General features: G+C 47.4%; 1 protein-coding gene across 4 annotated transcripts; it reads left to right on the forward strand.

Annotated features, from left to right (window-relative positions):
- The first annotated feature begins 200 nt into the window (after positions 1-200).
- On the forward strand, positions 201-18,557 carry LOC144785656 (uncharacterized). 4 transcript variants are annotated; one of them, XR_013602012.1, is made up of 13 exons: positions 228-375; positions 679-893; positions 4,993-5,153; positions 6,397-7,860; positions 9,674-9,766; positions 10,069-10,173; positions 10,815-10,924; positions 11,478-11,672; positions 13,501-13,663; positions 15,148-15,313; positions 15,911-16,005; positions 16,777-17,856; positions 18,196-18,359. XR_013602012.1 is itself a non-coding variant. In XM_078664455.1 (13 exons), the coding sequence occupies exons 4-13, from the start codon at positions 5,006-5,008 to the stop codon at positions 16,860-16,862; spliced, it is 2,625 nt and encodes an 874-aa protein (XP_078520581.1). In that variant the 5' UTR covers positions 228-416; positions 456-539; positions 592-893; positions 4,993-5,005; the 3' UTR covers positions 16,863-18,557. The 4 variants fall into 4 exon arrangements, 3 of the variants coding, with proteins under 3 accessions (XP_078520580.1, XP_078520581.1, XP_078520582.1); XM_078664455.1 differs by adding an exon at positions 456-539 and having other exon boundaries at positions 228-416; positions 592-893; positions 16,777-18,557; XM_078664456.1 differs by having other exon boundaries at positions 16,777-18,557.
- Positions 18,558-20,173: the final 1,616 nt, after the last annotated feature.

Genomic DNA, 20,173 nt, shown 5'->3' on the forward strand with positions numbered 1-20,173 from the left:
TCCTATCTGAGGAGGAAGAAAGCTCTTTTTTCTGTGCCTTTCAGATGCTAAAAATAGGCTCCAGCCCGGGTGCCAATCACGTGGGACAGGGCGTGGGGTGTTGATGGGCGGGAGGAGGGCAGGGTGCCCTGCTGGGGAGTGAGGAGATCCGGTAATTCCCAGATCACCTTCTAGGCACGTAGCTCCTCGTCTTTAGACTGTATAAAAGCTGCCCAAGAGCACAGGGTGAGAAAGAGGAGCACCTGTGTCTGCTGGTTCAGACCTACGGTAAGCTCCCGCCAGAGACAGCAGAGGCACAGCCGAGACATCCGAGCATCTACAAGAGACGACAGGGGCACAGCAGAGACATCCGAGCATCCACCAGAGACGACAGGGGCACAGCAGAGACATCCGAGCATCCACCAGAGAAGACAGGGGCACAGCCGAGACATCCGAGCAACCACCAGAGACGACAGGGGCACAGCCGAGACATCCGAGCATCCACCAGAGACGACAGGGGCACAGCCGAGACATCCGAGCATCCACCAGAGACGACAGGGGCACAGCAGAGACATCCGAGCATCTACCAGAGACGACAGGGGCACAGCAGAGGCACAGCCGAGACATCCGAGCATCCACCAGAGACGACAGGGGCACAGCCGAGACATCCGAGCATCTACAAGAGACGACAGGGCCCAGGGCAGAGACAGAGTCCGCATAAGGGTCCTTAAGACAGAAGGGACACGGCAGGGACATAGGACACAGCCGACATCCGAGCCGCCACCGGAGGCAGCAGAGCCGCAGGACTCACCACCACCCCGAGGCCGCATCCTCCAGAGACCGCACCGGCACCGAGAGCTGGTGGCCCAGTGTTGGGGTGCACATCTGGTGTCCCTGCATCATCCTTCCGGAAGGTACGTATATTAATGTACATAAAAAGTATATATATATATATATAAACACGAAGTTGTAGCTGTTCCCCAGCCTCTGTTTCAATGAAATAATGAATAATGAATTCTCAATTAAAAACAGTATTTACTATTTTAATATTCATTATTTACTATCTTAAAAATAATTGTAATAATGATTTACTATTTAGCTGTTCCTACTCCGTACTTGCTTTGAAATAATTTCGTTTGTGGATCCGAGTGCTTAATGTGTGCCGGTGTTTGCCGGTGCTCGCCTCCAGGACTCGTATGAAACACCGGCACTTAGGTATGACAGTTCACTACATGGTGGCGCTGCCTGCCCAGTTATTAACAATATAACCGGTAGAGTGCTTAATAATTCAACATCATTTTAAAATAATAAAGCCAGCGAGCCCCTCCCTTTATTAACCCGTAGGTTTACCTGGAACCGTCCAGATTGCCCTCTTGTGTGAGTGGGATGTCAGCAGGTTAACAGGGTGACTACGACCTGCCCTTTAAAAGGTCCATAAGAGTCAAAATCAGATTGTAACCAACATGTTGTTAGGGAACAAGATGCTATGGGGTCTAACTCTAAAACGCAGAATCAGTCTCGAGGGGAGCCGGGGGGTGTTCAGTCTAATCCTCATTTGAAATTACTGTTGAATTCTGTCTGAGGGGGTGAATGGTGTCTGTCCCTGGTCTCACTGCACTCCCACCCTTCAGCACTTCTGTCTGTCGGGATATTCTCCGCCGCTTCTTCTACAACGCAAAGTTCAGCGGCTTCAGTTCGTCCGCGGAAATGCCGGGCCAATAGCTCTTGCCACTGATAGGGGCGGCTGACCAATTGGCTTTACCAGTGCTTGCTACTGATGCGGAACAGAATTATCTCCCCAAAAAGAAACAAACAAGGATTGGCAAAACCAATAGGTGTGGTCTAATTTAGGTGAATGTTTCCTTGTACTTTTAGCTGAACTTTGGAGGGAAAAATAAAGGTGGAAGCTGTGATCCTGGACCTCGCACAAGGCGCTACATTCTTGTCCCTATGCGGTGTCTCTGCACGCACTGGAAGCATAAGCGTAAAGGGTTAAAGCCCTTCTGCTTCCGTCCCTGAGCTTTAAGGCACAATATTTAATGAGGCAGGCGTTAAAAATCCTTCCATAACAGCTTTTTTATGTAGCTCTTCTGCCTTATGTCTGCCATTTCTAAGCGCTTTACACAGTTAATGTTAAACATGTGCATGGTTCACAGTTTAGCAAAGGATAACACCCATCAACCCCCTCCCGCTGGACCTGCCTGCGCCCCTCTGGGCCCAAACCGCAGCATCCTTTGGCCGGGGCTGCTCCTGTCCGCGTGAACTGATGGTTAAGAGGACTTTCTGCCAAGTATAGCTGTGACGTCACACTGGTTTCTCATTCCTTCTCGAGACCCCCTCAGTGCGTGGCATGAACAGCTCAGGGGGGCTTAAGCCAGCTTGAAATGGCGATAGACACTGACACACACGTGGGAGAGGTGTGGCGCCGCGGCCAGGGCGACTGACGCTGGAATCTGGGGATCAGGGTTCGATCCCCGGCTCCGGCGGCAGGTTAGCCCAGCACCATGCGACTCTAGGCAATAGCTTGCTTAATCTTCCCGACGGCCCCCCAGCGCCTAACGGGTGATTGTGCGCTATACAAATGTGAATTGTACCTCTTTTCACGCCTGCACAATTTAGAATAACACACTGTCATTAACTACACATTCTGTGCCAATCCAAGCACTCTTCCTGTGGTCTTGTCTTCTTTATAGCACACACCTCCTCGGGGGCTTATCATACTCTGATGATGTACATTTGATGACCCAGTCTACCCTATATTGATATTAAACTCAAGGACTATCATTTTATCCACCTCAGAAGGATGAAAGACTGAGTGGATTTTAAATTGTGCCCTATGGGTGACAAGCAGTCGATGAATCCATTGACTCTTTACCAAACCTGCAGCAGGAAGAGAACAACAGACATAATTACTAATTCAAATATGTACTTTACATACAGTGTTGTCTTATCTCCTGGCATTTTAGGTCTGGTGTCAGCCAAGACCTTTCTATGTTACTACAATAAACACAAGTTACACTTCCTTATAAAGCCTTCCAATGTGTGGTTGTTGCTCCTGTCAGGTGACTCTAAACCTCCAGCCAGACCCAGAGATGCAAAGTCCTCTCTTCACGGCTTCTCTTCCCAGGCTCAGCATCTTGTCTTCCATCATAGACACGCGAGGCCTGGCGTGGGGTCCATTTTACCTCGAGCCTTTCCCTGATCTGTCATCCAGTCCTTCACCCATCTCACCCCTGCCTTTCCTTGGCACAGCTCCTGTCTCTGCCCTCTCTCACCCCTCAGCGGTATCCAGATCCACCTCCGGCTCCTTTCTCACATCCTTTTCTTCTATTTGCCTAGCTTTATTAGCAATATATTAATACATAAAGATACCAGCAATATATAGAAAGAATTAAAATACAGCAATATAACAAATGAATTGGCTGATACCTGGGAGAAAATAGTAAAAGCAATTTGTGGAATTTTATATAAGGTGGGAGGAAGGGGAAAAGGAAAGGGGGGGGCAAAAGAGGGGTAAAAAGGGGAGGAGAGGGTATACTAACACTGTGGTATAAAGACATAAAACAGAGAAAAGTATACTAGATTAAATACTGTAAATAAATAAATATAAATTGTCTAATGAGTCAATACATATATTAGCTTGACAGGGTGGATAATGAAGAACAGAGATAATATCCATCCTTTTCTTATCTCATCCTGCCATCTATCCCTACTCCAAACCTAACACAGGCCCTTCGCAGGTCTACCTTCTCACCCTTTCTCCATCTCGGTTCCTGACCCACCCTCACTTCACCTCCAGTTCTTACCCCAGCTGTCCTCCACACCTCACTTCCTGCATGGTAGTGATCTCACTTCCTGCCCATTCCTACTCTCACCTTCTTTCTGTGACTGTCCCGCCTCCTGCCCTCCTCTTTCATTGCCTCACTTCCTGCATGGTAGTGATCTCACTTCCTGCAAATTCCTACTCTCACCTTCTTTTTGTGTCTACCCCACCTCCTGCCCTCCTCTTTCATTGCCTCACTTCCTGCATGGTAGTGATCTCACTTCCTACCCATTCCTACTCTCACCTTCTTTCTGGGCTGTCCCGCCTCCTGCCCTCCTCTTTCATTGCCTCACTTCCTGCATGGTAGTGATCTCACTTCCTGCCCATTCCTACTCTCACCTTCTTTCTGGGCTGTCCCGCCTCCTGCCCTCCTCTTTCATTGCCTCACTTCCTGCATGGTAGTGATCTCACTTCCTGCCCATTCCTACTCTCACCTTCTTTCTGTGGATATCCCACCTCCTGCCCTCCTCTTTCATTGCCTCACTTCCTGCATGGTAGTGATCTCACTTCCAGAGCATTCCTACTCTCACCTTCTTTCTGTGGCTATCCCGCCTCCTGCCCTCCTCTTTCATTGCCTCACTTCCTGCCCATTCCTACTCTCACCTTCCTTCTGTGGCTCTCCCGCCTCCTGCCCTCCTCTTTCATTGCCTCACTTCCTGCCCATTCCTACTCTCACCTTCTTTCTGTGCCTGTCCCACCTCCTGCCCTCCTCTTTCACTGCCTCACTTCCTGCATGGTAGTGATCTCACTTCCTGCCCATTCCTACTCTCACCTTCTTTCTGTGGCTGTCCCGCCTCCTGCCCTCCTCTTTCATTGCCTCACTTCCTGCATGGTAGTGATCTCACTTCCTGCCCATTCCTCCTCTCACCTTCTTTCTGTGTCTGTCCCGCCTCCTGCCCTCCTCTTTCATTGCCTCACTTCCTGCATGGTAGTGATCTCACTTCCTGCATGGTAGTGATATTACTTCCTGCGCATTCCTACTCTCACCTTCTTTCTGTGGCTGTCCGGCCTCCTTCCCTCCTCTTTCATTGCCTCACTTCCTGCATGATAGTGATCTCACTTCCTGCCCATTCCTCCTCTCACCTTTCTGTGTCTGTCCCGCCTCCTGCCCTCCTCTTTCATTGCCTCACTTCCTGCCCCCTCTCACCCTCCTCCATTCCTCATTGTACCTTTGCTTCTTGCTCCTCTAGGTTTGCCCCCACCATGGAAGGCTTCGCCTCTGTGTACTACAGTGAACCCGCCGTCCTGGGCTTCCTCGCCAACGTCATCAGCGCCTTCCTGGTGGCGCTACAGAACTTCGCTTCGTTCCACACCAAGGTGAACGCTGAAGGGGTGGAGAACATCCTTGCAGGTGAGCATGGGGCTGGCTCAGTACCAGGGAGGGCTGGGGAAGGACTGCAAGATCCTGGGGGTCAGAGTGAGCACCCGAGGGACAGCGAGCATCCTGGGAGGTGAGCATACGGGGTGGTGGTAGTAAGAAGCAGCTCAGGCTAGTGTCTTCAAGACCCTGGGAGCCGCCTCTGGTCTTCTTACTTTGGTTCAAGTTGAGGCTGTTTCCGGGGTTGATTCTGGAAGCTCAGTCCTGGTTGGTTGTCTGAACCCACAGCTTCCTACTACGTCTGTCCTTCTTGAGTCTGTCAGAGTCCTAGGGGTGCTTGAAAGACCTACATTGGCCGCATCTTCCAGCTCCTGTAGTGGTCATGAGCATTGGTCAGGCCCATGGAGCAGTGCATGCTGGGACTTCACCCTGATTGGCTGCAATGATCTGGATCTGTGGTGGCAGCACAGGGCTGAGGGGTGGAGAGCAGCCTGGACTGGGGGTCCTTGGGTTTGTCATCATTGAACCTTCAGATGCTGCTGTCTCAGGTGGGACCCCTCTTCCTCCAGTCTTGAGGCTCCACAGGTCTCTCTCTTTCAAAGAGACATCTAAAAGCCTGGTTCGGATCCTCTCTCATTGGGGTTGGCACTGATGGGATTAGAGTTGGCTGCATTGTTTTAAAATTAGGTCCTGATCTATCCTGTCCTCTGATGTAAGTTCTCTGGTAAATGTTTGTGTGGGTGTGTTCCCTGCAAAGCCATCTTCTGCAAGTGTGTGCTTTGTCCATGCTTACAAAAACTATTAGTAAGCAGTCAAATAATTAAAAAGGGTGCTGTGTATGCTATCAATCAGGTTTAAAGGCAGTTGTGTGCACACAAAAATCTTCACCCATGTGGACGCAAAGATCCAAATACACACAAACACACACTTCACACACACATAGAGAACCAAACACACACACACACACACTTCACACACACACAGACAAAGAGATCCAAACAGCACCCACACAAATAACCTCAGACTAACACCGAGACAAACACAGAAAGACTAACAGGCACATATACTGACACACTGTGCATACACATGCACAAACACAAATTAATACAAAGACACAGACAGAAATGCAAAAAGTCTGGCAGAAACTCACACACAACACATAGATGGCCAGGCACAGCGTCACACACACACGTAGACCCCCTCACTTTGCATGCCAGGAGGTCCCGTTACCGCAAATAAAAATTGTATTTAAAGTCTCTCAATTTCTGATTTGCAGGAGTTCATCTGATCCTGATTGGAGGACTGACGCAACTCGTCGCAGGCTTTCTCTGCTTCCGGAAGTATGATCACCTGGGGAGCACCGCCTTTGTGTCCTTCGCCGCCCTCTGGAGCAGCTACGGGGCCACCCGCATCGTCCTAGGAGCCTACCCCTCCATCGTCAACAGCACACAGGATGCAAACAATTCCATTGACCAATCCATCATGGCCGCCTCTCCTCTCCCAGTCACCGAGAGTGCCGTGGCCGGGCTGGTGGCATATACGGTCATCGCCTTCATCCTCTCCTTCTGCTCGGCCACTGTCAACTACATCATGCCCTTCGTCTTCGGTGCCATCACCCTCACGTTGGTCTTCGAGGCCGTTGGGCTCTTCGGTCAGTGGGCGCTAGTCGTGTCCGGGGTCTTTGAGCTTCTCATTGTGCTGCTGGGGTTCTACGGAGCCACCGCTCTGCTCCTGAAGGGTCTAACACAGAGGTATGTCCTCCCTGGCTTCGGCAATTCGTTGTTCAGCGTCTTACTTCTAGGCACCGCCAACAGCAAGACTTCCAGCAGCATCGGCGAGGAGAAGAAGAAGAATTCCAAGTACGCAGAGCCCATGGCCCTGGGACACATCGCGGACGCTGTGGCCGCTTTCATCTTTGCCTTTTACGGCTCTGGGTTCATGAAGACCTTCTACGTTGGCGCCATATGGGTCAGCATCAATGCCTTCTCCCAGCTCTGCGCAAGCTACTACAGTTATCTGCGTGACGACGTCTACAACACCACCAAGTTTGGCCTCCACAGCCTGTTCTGGCTGGTGATGTCCTGGGAAGAGTTCACGTTGACCGTTTTCCTCTCGACGGACGATGTGGGCGGGAGCCGAGCGGGCATGGTGGGGAGTTGGTTCTTCCTGGTCACCGCTTGCATCCTCTGTGTCATGTCCTTCAATAGGGACCTTCTGGAGGTGCTTCAGAATGCCGGCTTCCTCCTCCTCACGGTCTCCACCATCCAACAGATCCCCCTCCTTGGCTCCCGCGTCTTCTTCGCGGTGGCCTGCAGCCTCTACACGGCGATCTCCCTCTACGCCACCTTCGCCAGCCTCATTAACTCCATAGCCGATAAAGCTCTGATCCCTCTTGGCAACCAAGTGATGTCATCCGCGACATTTCAAAGATTGCTTCTGGGTCTGAGGCGCGTGACCAGAAGATCCAAAGAAGAAGACCTTGAGGACCAGGGCACCAGCAGCCAGCTCCCTGATGCTCTGTTCTTCATCTGCAACGGACTGGCCTCCTTGTCTGCCATCCAGGGGTCCCTCAGTGACCCCACCAGAGCCCACCTCTCCATCCCTTGGGTGCTGATCCCAGGCGCTCTCTTCCAGTTGTACGTCTCCAGGATCGTGGTCCAGAGAGGGCGAAGATTTGGGGCGGTCCTGCCCTTCTGTTACGCCGTGGTGTGGGCCACCTGGACCTGGCTACGGTTCGCAGGTAAATATTTCTTATTTGTTCTAATGCACGTATGAAAAGGTATTTACAAATCAAGCAACTGGCCTTGACTGTTTTAGGGTCCTTGAGTACATGGTTGTCATTTTATTAAAATCATAGAGATGCAGGCAGGGCCCAGAGTCACACACTTAGTGAGCACACCAAGTGAGCCAACAGTATCTTAGAGTTTTCATCAAATGAAGACAAAATATGCCCTTGAAAGCAGATTGGTCAATATATGTTTACTAGAAAGTGGTTGGCACTACACATATTAATAGGCTTATGTTTATTAAATCATCAAATAATTCAAGACTCTTCAAGGTGTAGAGAAATATTACTACAGTGCAGTAATAAATTAATGTATGTGGCACAACATACTCTACTGTAACAAGAGAAATAACTAAAAGATCTAAAACCGCGACATGAAATATAAGATGTTAAACGCATAAGTACTGTGAAGTGCCTCATATTGGTTTAACGTGTTGTAAGCAGGGGAAACCCAATCAACCCTTGTAGGCTTGGGCACTGTACGGTTACGGTCAAGGTGTGCTACAAGGGACTTAATTCAAACAGTAATTGAACTTAGTTGTGAGTTGTACTAATGTAACACACTCGAAGGAATCCACAGGATATCTAGCTAAGTATACAATTGAAATAAATCAGTGGAAGGGTAAAAATAGAACACACAGAGATGAAAATTTGAAGAGATTCATATTTACTCAAAAGGCATAAGGTTGGGGAGATAAATACAAAAAGTGAATCAAAGCAATAGTTATGAACAGAGGTAAACAATAATTTCTCTACAATTCACAACTAAAAACATCAACTCCTAGTGGATTAAGCAGACAACCAAAATTAATTAATAAAGAGTGGTCGTATGTTAGTGCCAGAGCAACGTGACTGGAGATGATGGAAGTGTCGACGTTTCGGTCTAGAGGGCAGTCGTCATGTAGACCATCATCAGGACAGAATATTTCATTGCTGAAAATACTCCCTGAAGTTCATGAAAAAGTGGGGCACGGTATCAGAATGGAATCTTAAGTTTGAAGAAATAGGGCCACATCAGTTGGCCAATTCTCGAGAAGCACTCAGTTAGAACAGCGTAATGCACTCGTTTTAAAGACGATCTCGTGGGTAGCGTCCTGTGTCGGCATACCGTGCCCCACTTTTATCCATCGCACAAAGCCAACTGATGTGGCCCTATTTTCTTCAAACCTAAGATTCCATTTTGATACCGTGCTCCACGTTAACCCAACGCCCAAAGCCATCTTACTAAGGCACATTTTCATGAACTTCAGGGAGTATTTTCAGCAATGAAATATTCTGTCCTGATGATGGTCTACATGACGACTGCCCTCTAGACCGAAACGTCGACACTTCCATCATCTCCAGTCTCGTTGCTCTGGCACTAACATACGACCACTCTTTATTAATTAATTTTGGTTGTCTGCTTAATCCACTAGGAGTTGATATTTTTAGTTGTGAATTGTAGAGAAATTATTGTTTACCTCTGTTCATAACTATTGCTTTGATTCACTTTTTGTATTTATCTCCCCAACCTTATGCCTTTTGAGTAAATATAAATCTCTTCAAATTTTCATCTCTGTGTGTTCTATTTTCACCCTTCCACTGATTTATTTCAATTGTATACTTAGCTAGATATCCTGTGGATTCCTTCGAGTGTGTTACATTAGTACAACTCATATTGGTTTAAGTCACACATAAGTCTGGTTTTGCAGGAAGATGATGTCATGCCCCTATTCATGTGCTCTTGACTGTGAGTTAACGCCCTGTTCTCTGTCTTTCCCCCTCCCAGGTCCCTTATTGAATATCGACATTGCCAGTCGTGGTGAATTCGCCCTTGGTGCCGTCGCCTTCCTCATCGTCAACGCCTTCCTCATGGTTTTGGGTAAGTCTGCTCAGGCGGTGGTTGATGGTCCATCTCCTCAGTGCACGCTGAAGGACCAGCGATCCCAGGAGATGGATGGTCGTCCAACCTTAGTGGGTTTGGATTGATCCGTACGATTGAATGAATCCATACAATGGTGCCGGCCACATTCCCGCTGTCCACCTATGACCCTCTGTGGTCCATGCGCACCACTTGTGGTGCACCCCTCTTTAATGAGGGAAGAAAGTCACTGCAGCCCCAGCCAGCATCTGATGTCTGTTGCTTCTGGTCCCTAAAGCCCTCTACTTCTTCTCATCCCACAGTCGCCTACGCCAACGTGGTCTTCTTCCTGCTGGCCCTGCTGATGGAAGCCGCCGTCACCTGCTTCCTGCTCTTCACCTTGGAACGACTGCCCCTGCCGCTCGAGAGTAAGTGGTCAATGAAGGAATGGAGGTGCCCAGGGCTGTGGGGGGCTCTCGCTGGCCATTGATAGAGGCAGCTCTGGGGTTCAATTGAGTATCTAGTCCATCACCAAGGCCAACTTCAATTATCAAGGCTCTTGTGTGTTTCTGCAGAACTGGAAACTTAGGAAAGCCATTATAAACAAAGCAAGCGACTTCATTAGAACTCCCTTCATGCTTGCATCAGGAATGGTTCCTCCCAGAGGCAAACTGGAAGAAAGGAAAACAAGGAGATTCACTGTCAGATGATTGCCTCTGAAGTGCCAATGGTGAGATGCACTGTGTCAGGAGCACCTCAGATGTGGCAAAAGCTGCCTCAAAACTACAGCGTTTAGCCGATGAATGGTGAATCAGGATGAGGCCATGTGGCCATATAGGACAAAGCTGCTACTCTAAATGTCTTATCACATGCCCAGCTGAAAGTAGGCATTGCCTGCCTGCGTATCAACTCAGGCCTTCATGCTCTTGAGCATTAGTGGCTTACAGTGATGTACTTGTGACTTACAGTGATGTACGTGCTCATGGTATCTGTGTTTGGGTTCTGGACTCTTTTCTAAATGTGAGTCTCGGTTGAGTTTGCCTGACGTTGCTTCTCTTTGTTCCTCCAGTTGCAGTGTTGGCCGTCTTCAGCTCTATCTGCGTCTACGGGGCCGCGGCATCTCTCGGAAACTGCCTCTTCAACAAGGACCTTATTCCCATCGGACCCCCTCTAGTCAAGGTAAAGTGAGGATGAGCATAATAGGTGCCATGGTAGAGTCCCCTCTACCCAAGGATGTACCACACCCGCTATATCCCTGAGAATGCCCACCCGTCTACTCTCTGCACCTAACTGAGCCCACCCAAGGACAGTGCTCTACCCGTCTATTTATACCTGACAGAGCTCACCCAGGGATGATGACCTACCCCACTGTCTGTCCCTGAGAGAGCCCACCCAGCGATGGTGCCCTCCCCCACTGTCTGTACCTGAGAGAGCCCACCCTGGGATAGTCCTACCCATCTCTCTCTGACCAAATCCACCCAGAGGCAGCAGCCTACACTCACACATTCTCAATTCCTAGCAGAGGTGACCTTGAGTCAGTGCCTCAGACAGAGCCCACCACCTACCCCACTGTCTGTACCTGACAGAGCCCACCCAGGGACGGTGCCCTACCCCACTGTCTGTACCTGACAGAGCCCACCCCAGGGATAGTACTCCAGGGATGTGTGTGTATCTTGCATTGGGAGCTGTGGAAGACGCTGCTTCAGTCTGTCTTTTCTCTGTATCCTTTTAGGAAATGAAGCCCAAGGAGAGAGTCGAAGTGTCCAGCTCCTGCGTATGTCCAGATTCCCGCCGCACGAGCAGTCTCAGGACCATCGCCGCCCTGCTGGATGATGGTGGGGTGTGCGGGGTCCCCACGGACACAGTGTATGCCCTGGCAGCCTCCTGCAAACACCCTCAGGCCATCCAGAAGATTTACACCATCAAGGTAGGCATGCACCACAGCACACAGAGTGTTAAGATCCCATAAACTGTACAAAAGCGAAGCCTATTGACTTTGTCATTGCTATGTTGATGAACACTTTTTGTCAAAGCAACTTATTAGCTTGGGGGTCTCTTTGTTGCCCTTGTTTTGTTTCACCCTTTGTTGCATCTAAGAGCATGCATGGCCAGGATATGATCAAGCCTCATTCTTTCCAGATAATCTTCTCATTACTATTAACATGCAAATAGAGAAGGGGAGATAAGACCAGCATACGTCCTCCCTAAACTGAACACTGCAACACAAAAAGGTATGGTAGCTCAAGTTAAAGGAGGATGTTTTCTCCTATTTGCGAATTCAAGTCCGAGCCTAATTTGGACGTCACATGAATTCTGTCAGATCATGTGGAAAGACCAATGTTTTGGCAGAGGAAGCCTCACACACAGTTTGTGTCATGCGTCATCATTGGCAACCTCTCCCCACCCTGGGAGGACAGTGCCACCAGGGAGGACTCAAACTCCTGGTGGACTCGAACGAAAGAGGGAGTTAGTAGATAAAGATTTAGTGGACAGATGTTGGGATCCAGATAAGGAAAAAATGCATTGGCGTACCCCAGTAGATCACGTTTAATATTGGGGACCTCAGGTATATCTAAAAACATCAATGAGAAGGTAAGTGAGAGCAATGGCTCAAACCAGCTCTCTAAGCCAACATGTTTCTGCCCCTATAGTTAGTTTATATAGGTCTTGAGCATTCTTCAGGGTCAAGGATCCCTATTGGACTGGCCTATATGCCAAATGTAAAACTTTGTGAAACCAAAAACCCAGGTGAATCCTACTTGAATATAGGTACATTACACCCTAGTTTAGGGGATCCTAGCTCCTTGGTCTGGAAGGGGACAGTGTCCTGTTTAGTCACGCAATCATCAAGAGGCCATCGTGCTTCCAAACCTGAAAAGACTGCACCGTCTCCCAGCCGCTAGACAAATGTGTGACTAAAGAGGACATCATCCTTTCCAAGACCAGGGAGCTGGGAGGAGTAGCACCCTGGTTTAATGTTGACTTTAGTGATCGGCTGGTCTGGTAGTTATATGCTCTACAGATACTTTAACATGAAAGCTGAGAACAGCTAAATAGGGATCTTAAGTCTCTGCAAAAAGCTCAGATTGTGAAGGCCCTACTATTAATTTAAGGTTTCAAAAACAGCCTCAATTGTCCATTCAAAAATCACTCCTGTGGTTGTCAGTGCAAAAGTGGGCAAAGTATAATTGACTTGTCCCAGTTATGTTGTCAGAAAAATGTAAACACGACACGTGTCTACTAAAAGATCAGGAAAGAAAAACCCTCTTCAATGATTGTGAAAACCAAGATTCAAATTGACAAACAAACAAAGAGGCCCCTTACTTTTCCATACAAGGTCCAAATGTTCACTGTTCCTTGCCATATTCTAGAAGCTGTCTCCTCAGTGATCTCCCAAAGTATTATGGTCATCAGCATCTAGAGACACTTAGAACAATATAAAGCACACACTAATTCTCAGAGGCTCAGCTAAGGGTACTGTGAATGCACGTTAAATCTAGTGTTTGACTTTTTAGAGCTTAGTCCACTCCTTATCATGCATAAATGAGCTATTGCTTGGCCAGACAATACTCTATGTCCTGTTTACAGACCAGGGACTGTAGCATTCTAGAAGAAGTTTGTACTATTGACCAAGTGTCACAGTTGCCCCAGGATCCCTCCGCGTCATGTGCTATGATGCTTCAGCAGCGGAGCGGTCCCTCTCCTCACGCTGATCCGTCTAAACACCCCCTCTGCTTCTCTCTTCTCTGCTTTAGGACCGACCCTTGGAGAAGCCCATCTGTATCTGCATCTCCCACCTCGGCCAGCTGCGGAGCGTGAAGCCTCCATTTAGCCCTCTCCTGTGGGACTTCATGGAGAGTGTCTACCCCGGGGGCATCAGCTGCATCGTTCAGAAAGGAGAGTGGCTCAAGAGATTGGGTGAGTATCATCTCCGCCATCTTCCTAGAGGAAGCTCTGTATGGATTTCTTACTCTAGCGACTTGCGGCTTAGGGTGGAGTCGTGAAATAGAACTGGGTGGTGCATATTTCAGGACCTATTGCTGCTCCACTTCCATACACAATGTGCTTTGCTATCCCAACTATTGATCTCATGTACTTATGCGCTCACCAGTGTCACACACCATCATGGTGTCTAGAGACCCTCTTCTTACTAAACCCCATTTGTAAACCATGATTCAACCTCCCAAATAAAGCCTCATCTGATATGACTGTAGCATACCTAGCTCAAGTTTCTTGAAGCACAATGCTCTTAAGCTCTCCTTACCTCACAGCCATTCCATCCATCAGTTTATGTGCTCTTCACCCACTGTCTGATTCACTAAACCGTAGTCCAGTGCACCCGTTATTGTATACAAACCCTCATCTGAACTGGCTCCTGAATCCATAGAATATGGTGCGTACCATTGAATAGATTTTCCAGACCCTCATCTCACTGAGCACACCAAAAACTAGTCCACATTCTGTAGACCCTCAAATTGTCCACAGCAGCGCTTCTCTCTTAGCTGCTGCCTCCCCCTATCATTGGTGATGTACTCCACTCTTCTGGGAGATTTTCATAATAATATAATAATAATCCACATTTGTAAAGCGCACAATCACCCGTAAGGGTCTCTAGGCGCTGGGGGCCGTCGGGAAGATTAAGCAAGCTATTGCCCAGAGTCACATGGTGCTGGGCTAATCTGCCGCCGGCCCCGGGGATCGAACCGTGATCCCCAGATTCCGGAGTCAGTCGCCCTGGCCGTGGCGCCACACCTCTTCCACTCTTCCATATCATCCACCCCCTATATTTCTTAGTCTCAGTTCCATTCAGCCACCGCCCAGTGGTGCTTACCGGTCCTCATTTCAACCTAGCCCATACATTGCTCGACCCTACTCTAGTGCACCCCCATGTTTCCTTCAGCACTTCTTTTCACCTGGCACTTGCATTTCTAGGTCATGGTCCATAAATGCTCATGTTGTTGACAAACCCTTGCCTCACTGACCTCCTGCATCCCTAAACCACAGCCCATAAACCCCCTGCTGCTTGGCAGGAGACCCTCATTTCACCCGGCTCCTACTTCCTCATACCATGACCGATGTATCCATGAAGACTAGCGCACACCCCCTCATCTCATCCCGCTCTTGCATCCCTCGATCAGTGGTCCATGGGGTCTCCCGGCCCTTGTCTAGTCTGATCTGTAGACCACTGCTCATATACCCTCATGGCTTCTCACGCCCACACCTCAGCGCGCTGATGAAAGTCTTGATTATGACCAATCCAGCTCTACGATCCGCTCTCACCAGAGCCTCGAGGCAAGCTCTGTATGGAGGGCTCTATATAGATATAGTCAGGCAACCACCGACCACTCATGCACTTGAGTCTGAGCTGCTGCTAAAGATGCCTTTGCTTCCTCTCTTTCCAGGGGTCGGACCGGCATATGACATTGTGGGCACCAAGGACTCCATTATGATCCGAGTGCCAGACCATAGTATCTGTGCCCACCTTACGGACATGACCGGCCCCCTGGCTATCACCTCAGCCAACCCAAGCGGGGAGAGTGACAGCACCCACCATGACATGGTCACCTCGTAAGTATCCGTTCAAGACAGAGGGGCTGAAAGCAGAGTGTGGGAGAGGCTGTGGGTTGGTGGCTTGCTGGGAGATGAGGTTAGAGCCATGGAGGAGATGGGAAGGGAATGGATGTTATGAGAATTGATTAGTCTTCTGACTGACATGTGAATAGCAGAACAGAGTGTAAACTTTATCTGATATAAACCGATTTGTAATCTAGTTTGTAATAAACAGCAGTGTTGAACCACATCTGTAATCTAGAGTGCATGTATTCCTAGATAACTGGGCAATGAAATTGTAAAAAGTTCTTTAATACTCCCCGTCTAATGATAGACATCCTCTGGATATTTATTATATTTCTCTGTTCCATGAACAGACCAGTCCAACCTGGTGGATTGGAGTGTGTGCAGCTAATGTTTACTCACACATGGCTTTCATTCTCTAAATTACCCTAATTGTCACCCACTTTTAATGTATTCGGGTGCAGTTACACTTGCCGGGCTCATTGTAGGTTGTCTCATCCTGTTGATGATCAGAGCAGGGAGATGTTCTTTGTCAATTCCTGTTACAAGAGCTCATACAGAGGTCTGTGTTTCTCTCCATCTTTGCGACAGGCGTTTGAGTCACAAGTTGGAGGGAGTGCTGTGCGATGGGGACTCCAACGAGTTGGTGGGCTCCACTGTGGTGAACTGCCTGAAGATAGACGAAGGTGAGTCTAGTGCTGGTGCCTAATTCGATCCCATTACTGTTCCCCCGGACTCTAATTCGTCTCAGGATACCCAGTCACCAGACTGTGATTTGTAAGCTGGTGACATGCCTGTGTCCCTCTGCAAAGAGAGTTTTAATCAAACACAAGAATGAGAGAATGAGGGACTCAAAGGAGATATGCTATATACAGCTATAAGATTCAAGGTTTTCAACATGAATGGGTTTTTGAAATATGTATTTTTCAGCTCCGGAGCTTTTCAGCCTTTTTGGAGTATACATGCAGCATGAGAATTTACCACATCCCTCCTGTGAATAGGCACCTTCAAAATCATGTAATTTGTTTTGCAAAATTTCATGAATTTTATGCAAAATTATGTGAATTTTGTGAAATGGGGTTTGTCAGTATCTCGTGAAATTTTCATGTGAGGGTTTACCTTATATAAAATGAATGTGAGATATTGACAGGAGACTGATTACTGGTTCTACAGAAACAAGATATTTTGTGCATGAACCCGTGTCTCTCTAGTTGAGCAAAATTTCAGACATTTTGAACGCGTAATTTCAGTTTTGCACAGATCTAGTCATGATTCCACCTCTCACCATAAAAAGGCTCTTCTCTTCTCTGCAAGAAGGAAGAAGACAGGGCTGCTGATTGAGAGCCCTTTCACATCCTAGGAGGGTGATACCCATCCTTTCCCAACCAGCTCACTTGTCTCCATTGGTCGATGCTCAGAGGTCTTTATCTGCTGACACTGTACTTCCTTCTTCACAGGCATCCTGACCATCGTTAGGGAGGGCTGCGTGCCCACTGCCCACGTCATGCAGACATTTGAGCGGGTGAAGAACGCGCTGGCATGAGGATGAGTGGACGCGCATTGAACATCGATAAGCCAGCTGTTTCCAGATAACCACATCAGCAGATCAATTCTCAACCTAAGCCAATGTCGTTTTGCATTTTCCAGTTTTGAAATAACCATATCTGAACCTTATTGCCTGGCTGTCATTTAAAGGGATAGATGTCTCCATATAATACGGCCCCATGGAGAACGATTTCCCGTACCTGCGTGACTAGGGGCAACAATGTTTGAAATTTCTGAAAACATTTGGAAAAAAGTCTATTTTTGTAATATATCCTACTCACATGGGTGGATCGTGTCCTCCACCCTTCCTTGTTCTCAGGGTGATCACCATCAGTGTCGTTGACAATGTCTTCTGGAGAAGGATCCCCCAATCCATGCGCGGTACCAGACGCCGACATTGTGTACAGAATGTGAAATATTTTATAATGTCTGATCCTAAAGTGCATTTTTTCTAATAATGTTATTTATAATCATTTATTATAGTTCAAATCTGATGCAGGCATCTACGATGAATTCTATTTATTTTGGTATTTGAAGGACTCTGATTCTGTGGACTCTCCTGGTGGACTCACAGGGTACAATATGTGTAGAGTCGGCTCCATAGGCTGAGCGGCAATTTTATGTATTGACTCCTCTGATTGGAGGGTTACCAAGGAGGTCCACTTGAAAGGGTGACCTTATTTTTTGTATTTATTCTTGCTCAAAGTTTTTGAATATTTATTGAAACGTTTGTCTCTTGAACTAAATCTTATCAATGGAAAGAAAGAATAGAAATGTATTTGAGTGTGCGATCACACCTGCAGAGCGGACTTTGACGCTGTGATGTGTCTCGATAGTCCTCAGACCTACCTTTGTCTCTCATGGGGACACTTACCTTAAGGGGACAGGATTTTAAAAATAAAAAATGGCTTTGGTTTGTACCCCATCTCTCACCACGATCGATTTGGGGAGAGAAGAAAGCATCTGGTGGACATGGGGGGCAGAGAGACTGGGCCCAATTCACAGAATGAACTTAAGACTCAATCCTAAACTTACTACTATTTTGGTATTCACAGAATGCACTTACTACTTTTGGCATTCACAGAATTAACTTACTACTTTTGGTATTCACAGAAGTTAGGATTTTGTCTTAAGTCTTTCTTAAGTCTGTCTTAAGTCTGTCTTAAGTTTGTCTTAAGACAAATTTAAGACAAAATCCTAACTTCTGTGAATGCCAAAAGTAGTAAGTTCATTCTGTGAATGCCAAAAGTAGTATGTGCATTCTGTGAATACCAAAATAGTAGTAAGTTTAGGATTGAGTCTTAAATTCATTCTGTGAATCGGGCCCGAAGTGTCCTTCCACTCTGTGTAGCCCCCCTTTAGGAGCACTGAGTGTAGGTCGTACTGTGAATTATAAATGTGAAGAGAACACAGAGAGGAAGAGAGATGCTTTAAGTTGTACACGGTGTACCTATCAATGTGGCAATGCTACTGCAGTGGAACAAATAATTTATTGTCTAACTTTTTACACTATTTAATTTTTTCATGAATTTTTTTTTCTTGTGAATCACTTGCAATGGTACTGTTTTAAAATATTTATTTATGTGAACATATCTGTCTGTTAGTATACTTTTGTTGTCCATATCTTTTCAAATCACTGTTCATCCATATGTTGTGTGTCTTGTTTTGTCAATAAAGCTGTAAAACAGACATATATCTGAGTTTCTGAGTGTGGTGCATCCATTCTATGTCCAGTCCAGGTTTATCCATGAACACAAACACGCCTCTCAGGAACGAAGCGGATAAGCCTAACCCTCCCTAAAGGATGGGACTGGCACTTACATACAGCACAGGCGCTCTGGATCAGGCCTCTGGAAACGCATAGCAGCATAAGGGCATCCTTCTCACCAGGGGGTGACTAAAATATGACCTCTACGGGTCACAGGGCACTGAAAGAGAGACAGGGAGGACCACCTGGGCTCCCCTTAAAGCTTTGAAATATCGAAGTTTATCTTACTCAGCTTACACTTTTTGTGATCCAATGAGAAGGAACATGCAAATGGACTTCACACATACCCCCGAATCACTCACACATACCCCTGAATCACTCACACATTCCCCTGAACCACTCACACATACCCCCGAATCACTCACACATACCCCTGAATCACTCACACATTCCCCTGAATCAGTCACACAAACCCCAGAATCAGTCACACATACTTCTGAATCCCTCACACATACTCCTGAATCACTCACATAAATCCATAAATTACCAAAGAGATACCACTAACTCATTGTTATCACTAACGGAGAGTGAGAGATAGTGGAATCAGTTGCACTCTCCCACTGTCAAAACTCACACAAGCAACTGATTACTCAGAGATTCTTATCAGAATATATTCGCTTCCCTATTATATCAGGATGTCAGGTGTTACCTCTACTTAGTTCTTACTCTTAAGGGGGTATCCAAAGATTTTGGAGTAGACGCCTCACTCACTTATCGTGACATGCTTCATCATTGGTGCTTATCCACACCCTGGTAAGTTAGTACTAGGGCGGACTCAACTATAGTTAGAAATGGGAGTTCTTAGATAAAGCAAACTGAATACGCAGGGACCCAGAAAAGTGATGTATAAAAATACCTCAAGATATACCCACAGGTTTTACTTTATTAGGAGGGTACCTGGTGTATGGATAAAAACGCAAAATTAGTGGGTTCTATTGAATACAATTATTCAATAATACCCTTGTCTTGATGCCAACATGTTTCGGCCCTCGCTGTGAGCCCAATCCGGTCTGGGGCCTTCGGCAGGGCTGTCTCATGAGTGTCCCTTCCCTTGCTTGTGAATGCACACCATGCACACTCGTGAGGCCTAATGCTCTCACCTGTCTTGGTTCTTTGTTTCCAGACGATTTTCCTCTAGTGCATCAAGGGTCCTGCAGTTTGGGGATGGTGCCGTTTTGTAGTCACACATTCATCAAAGAAAAGGCACCTCAGGATTATCTAGGTCATGCAGCTGCGACCGCAGCTGGTCCCCTAACTCACTCACACATACCCCTGAATCAGTTCGGCACGTCCCTGAATAACTCACACAAATCATTTGGACATACGGCTGAATAACTTACATGTACCCCTGAATCACTCACACATACCACTGAATCACTTGCTTATACCACTGACCCACTCAGGCATGTCCCAGAACCACTCGGAGATACCCCTAACTCACTCACACATGCCCCTGAATCACTCACACATACCCCTGAATCACTCACACATATCCCCGAATCACCCATGCACACCCCTGTGTGAAAAAAACAACAAACCAC

The sequence above is a fragment of the Lissotriton helveticus genome, chromosome 10 (assembly GCF_964261635.1).
Source record: "Lissotriton helveticus chromosome 10, aLisHel1.1, whole genome shotgun sequence".
NCBI lineage: Eukaryota > Metazoa > Chordata > Amphibia > Caudata > Salamandridae > Lissotriton > Lissotriton helveticus.

Coding starts and splice junctions, on each gene's coding strand:
- LOC144785656 (XM_078664454.1), top strand. CDS start 5,006: ATGGAAGGCTTCGCCTCTGTGTACTACAGTGAACCCGCCGTCCTGGGC. Junction 5,154..6,396: donor GGTGGAGAACATCCTTGCAG/GTGAGCATGGGG, acceptor TCTGATTTGCAG/GAGTTCATCTGATCCTGATT. Junction 10,925..11,477: donor TCGGACCCCCTCTAGTCAAG/GTAAAGTGAGGA, acceptor GTATCCTTTTAG/GAAATGAAGCCCAAGGAGAG.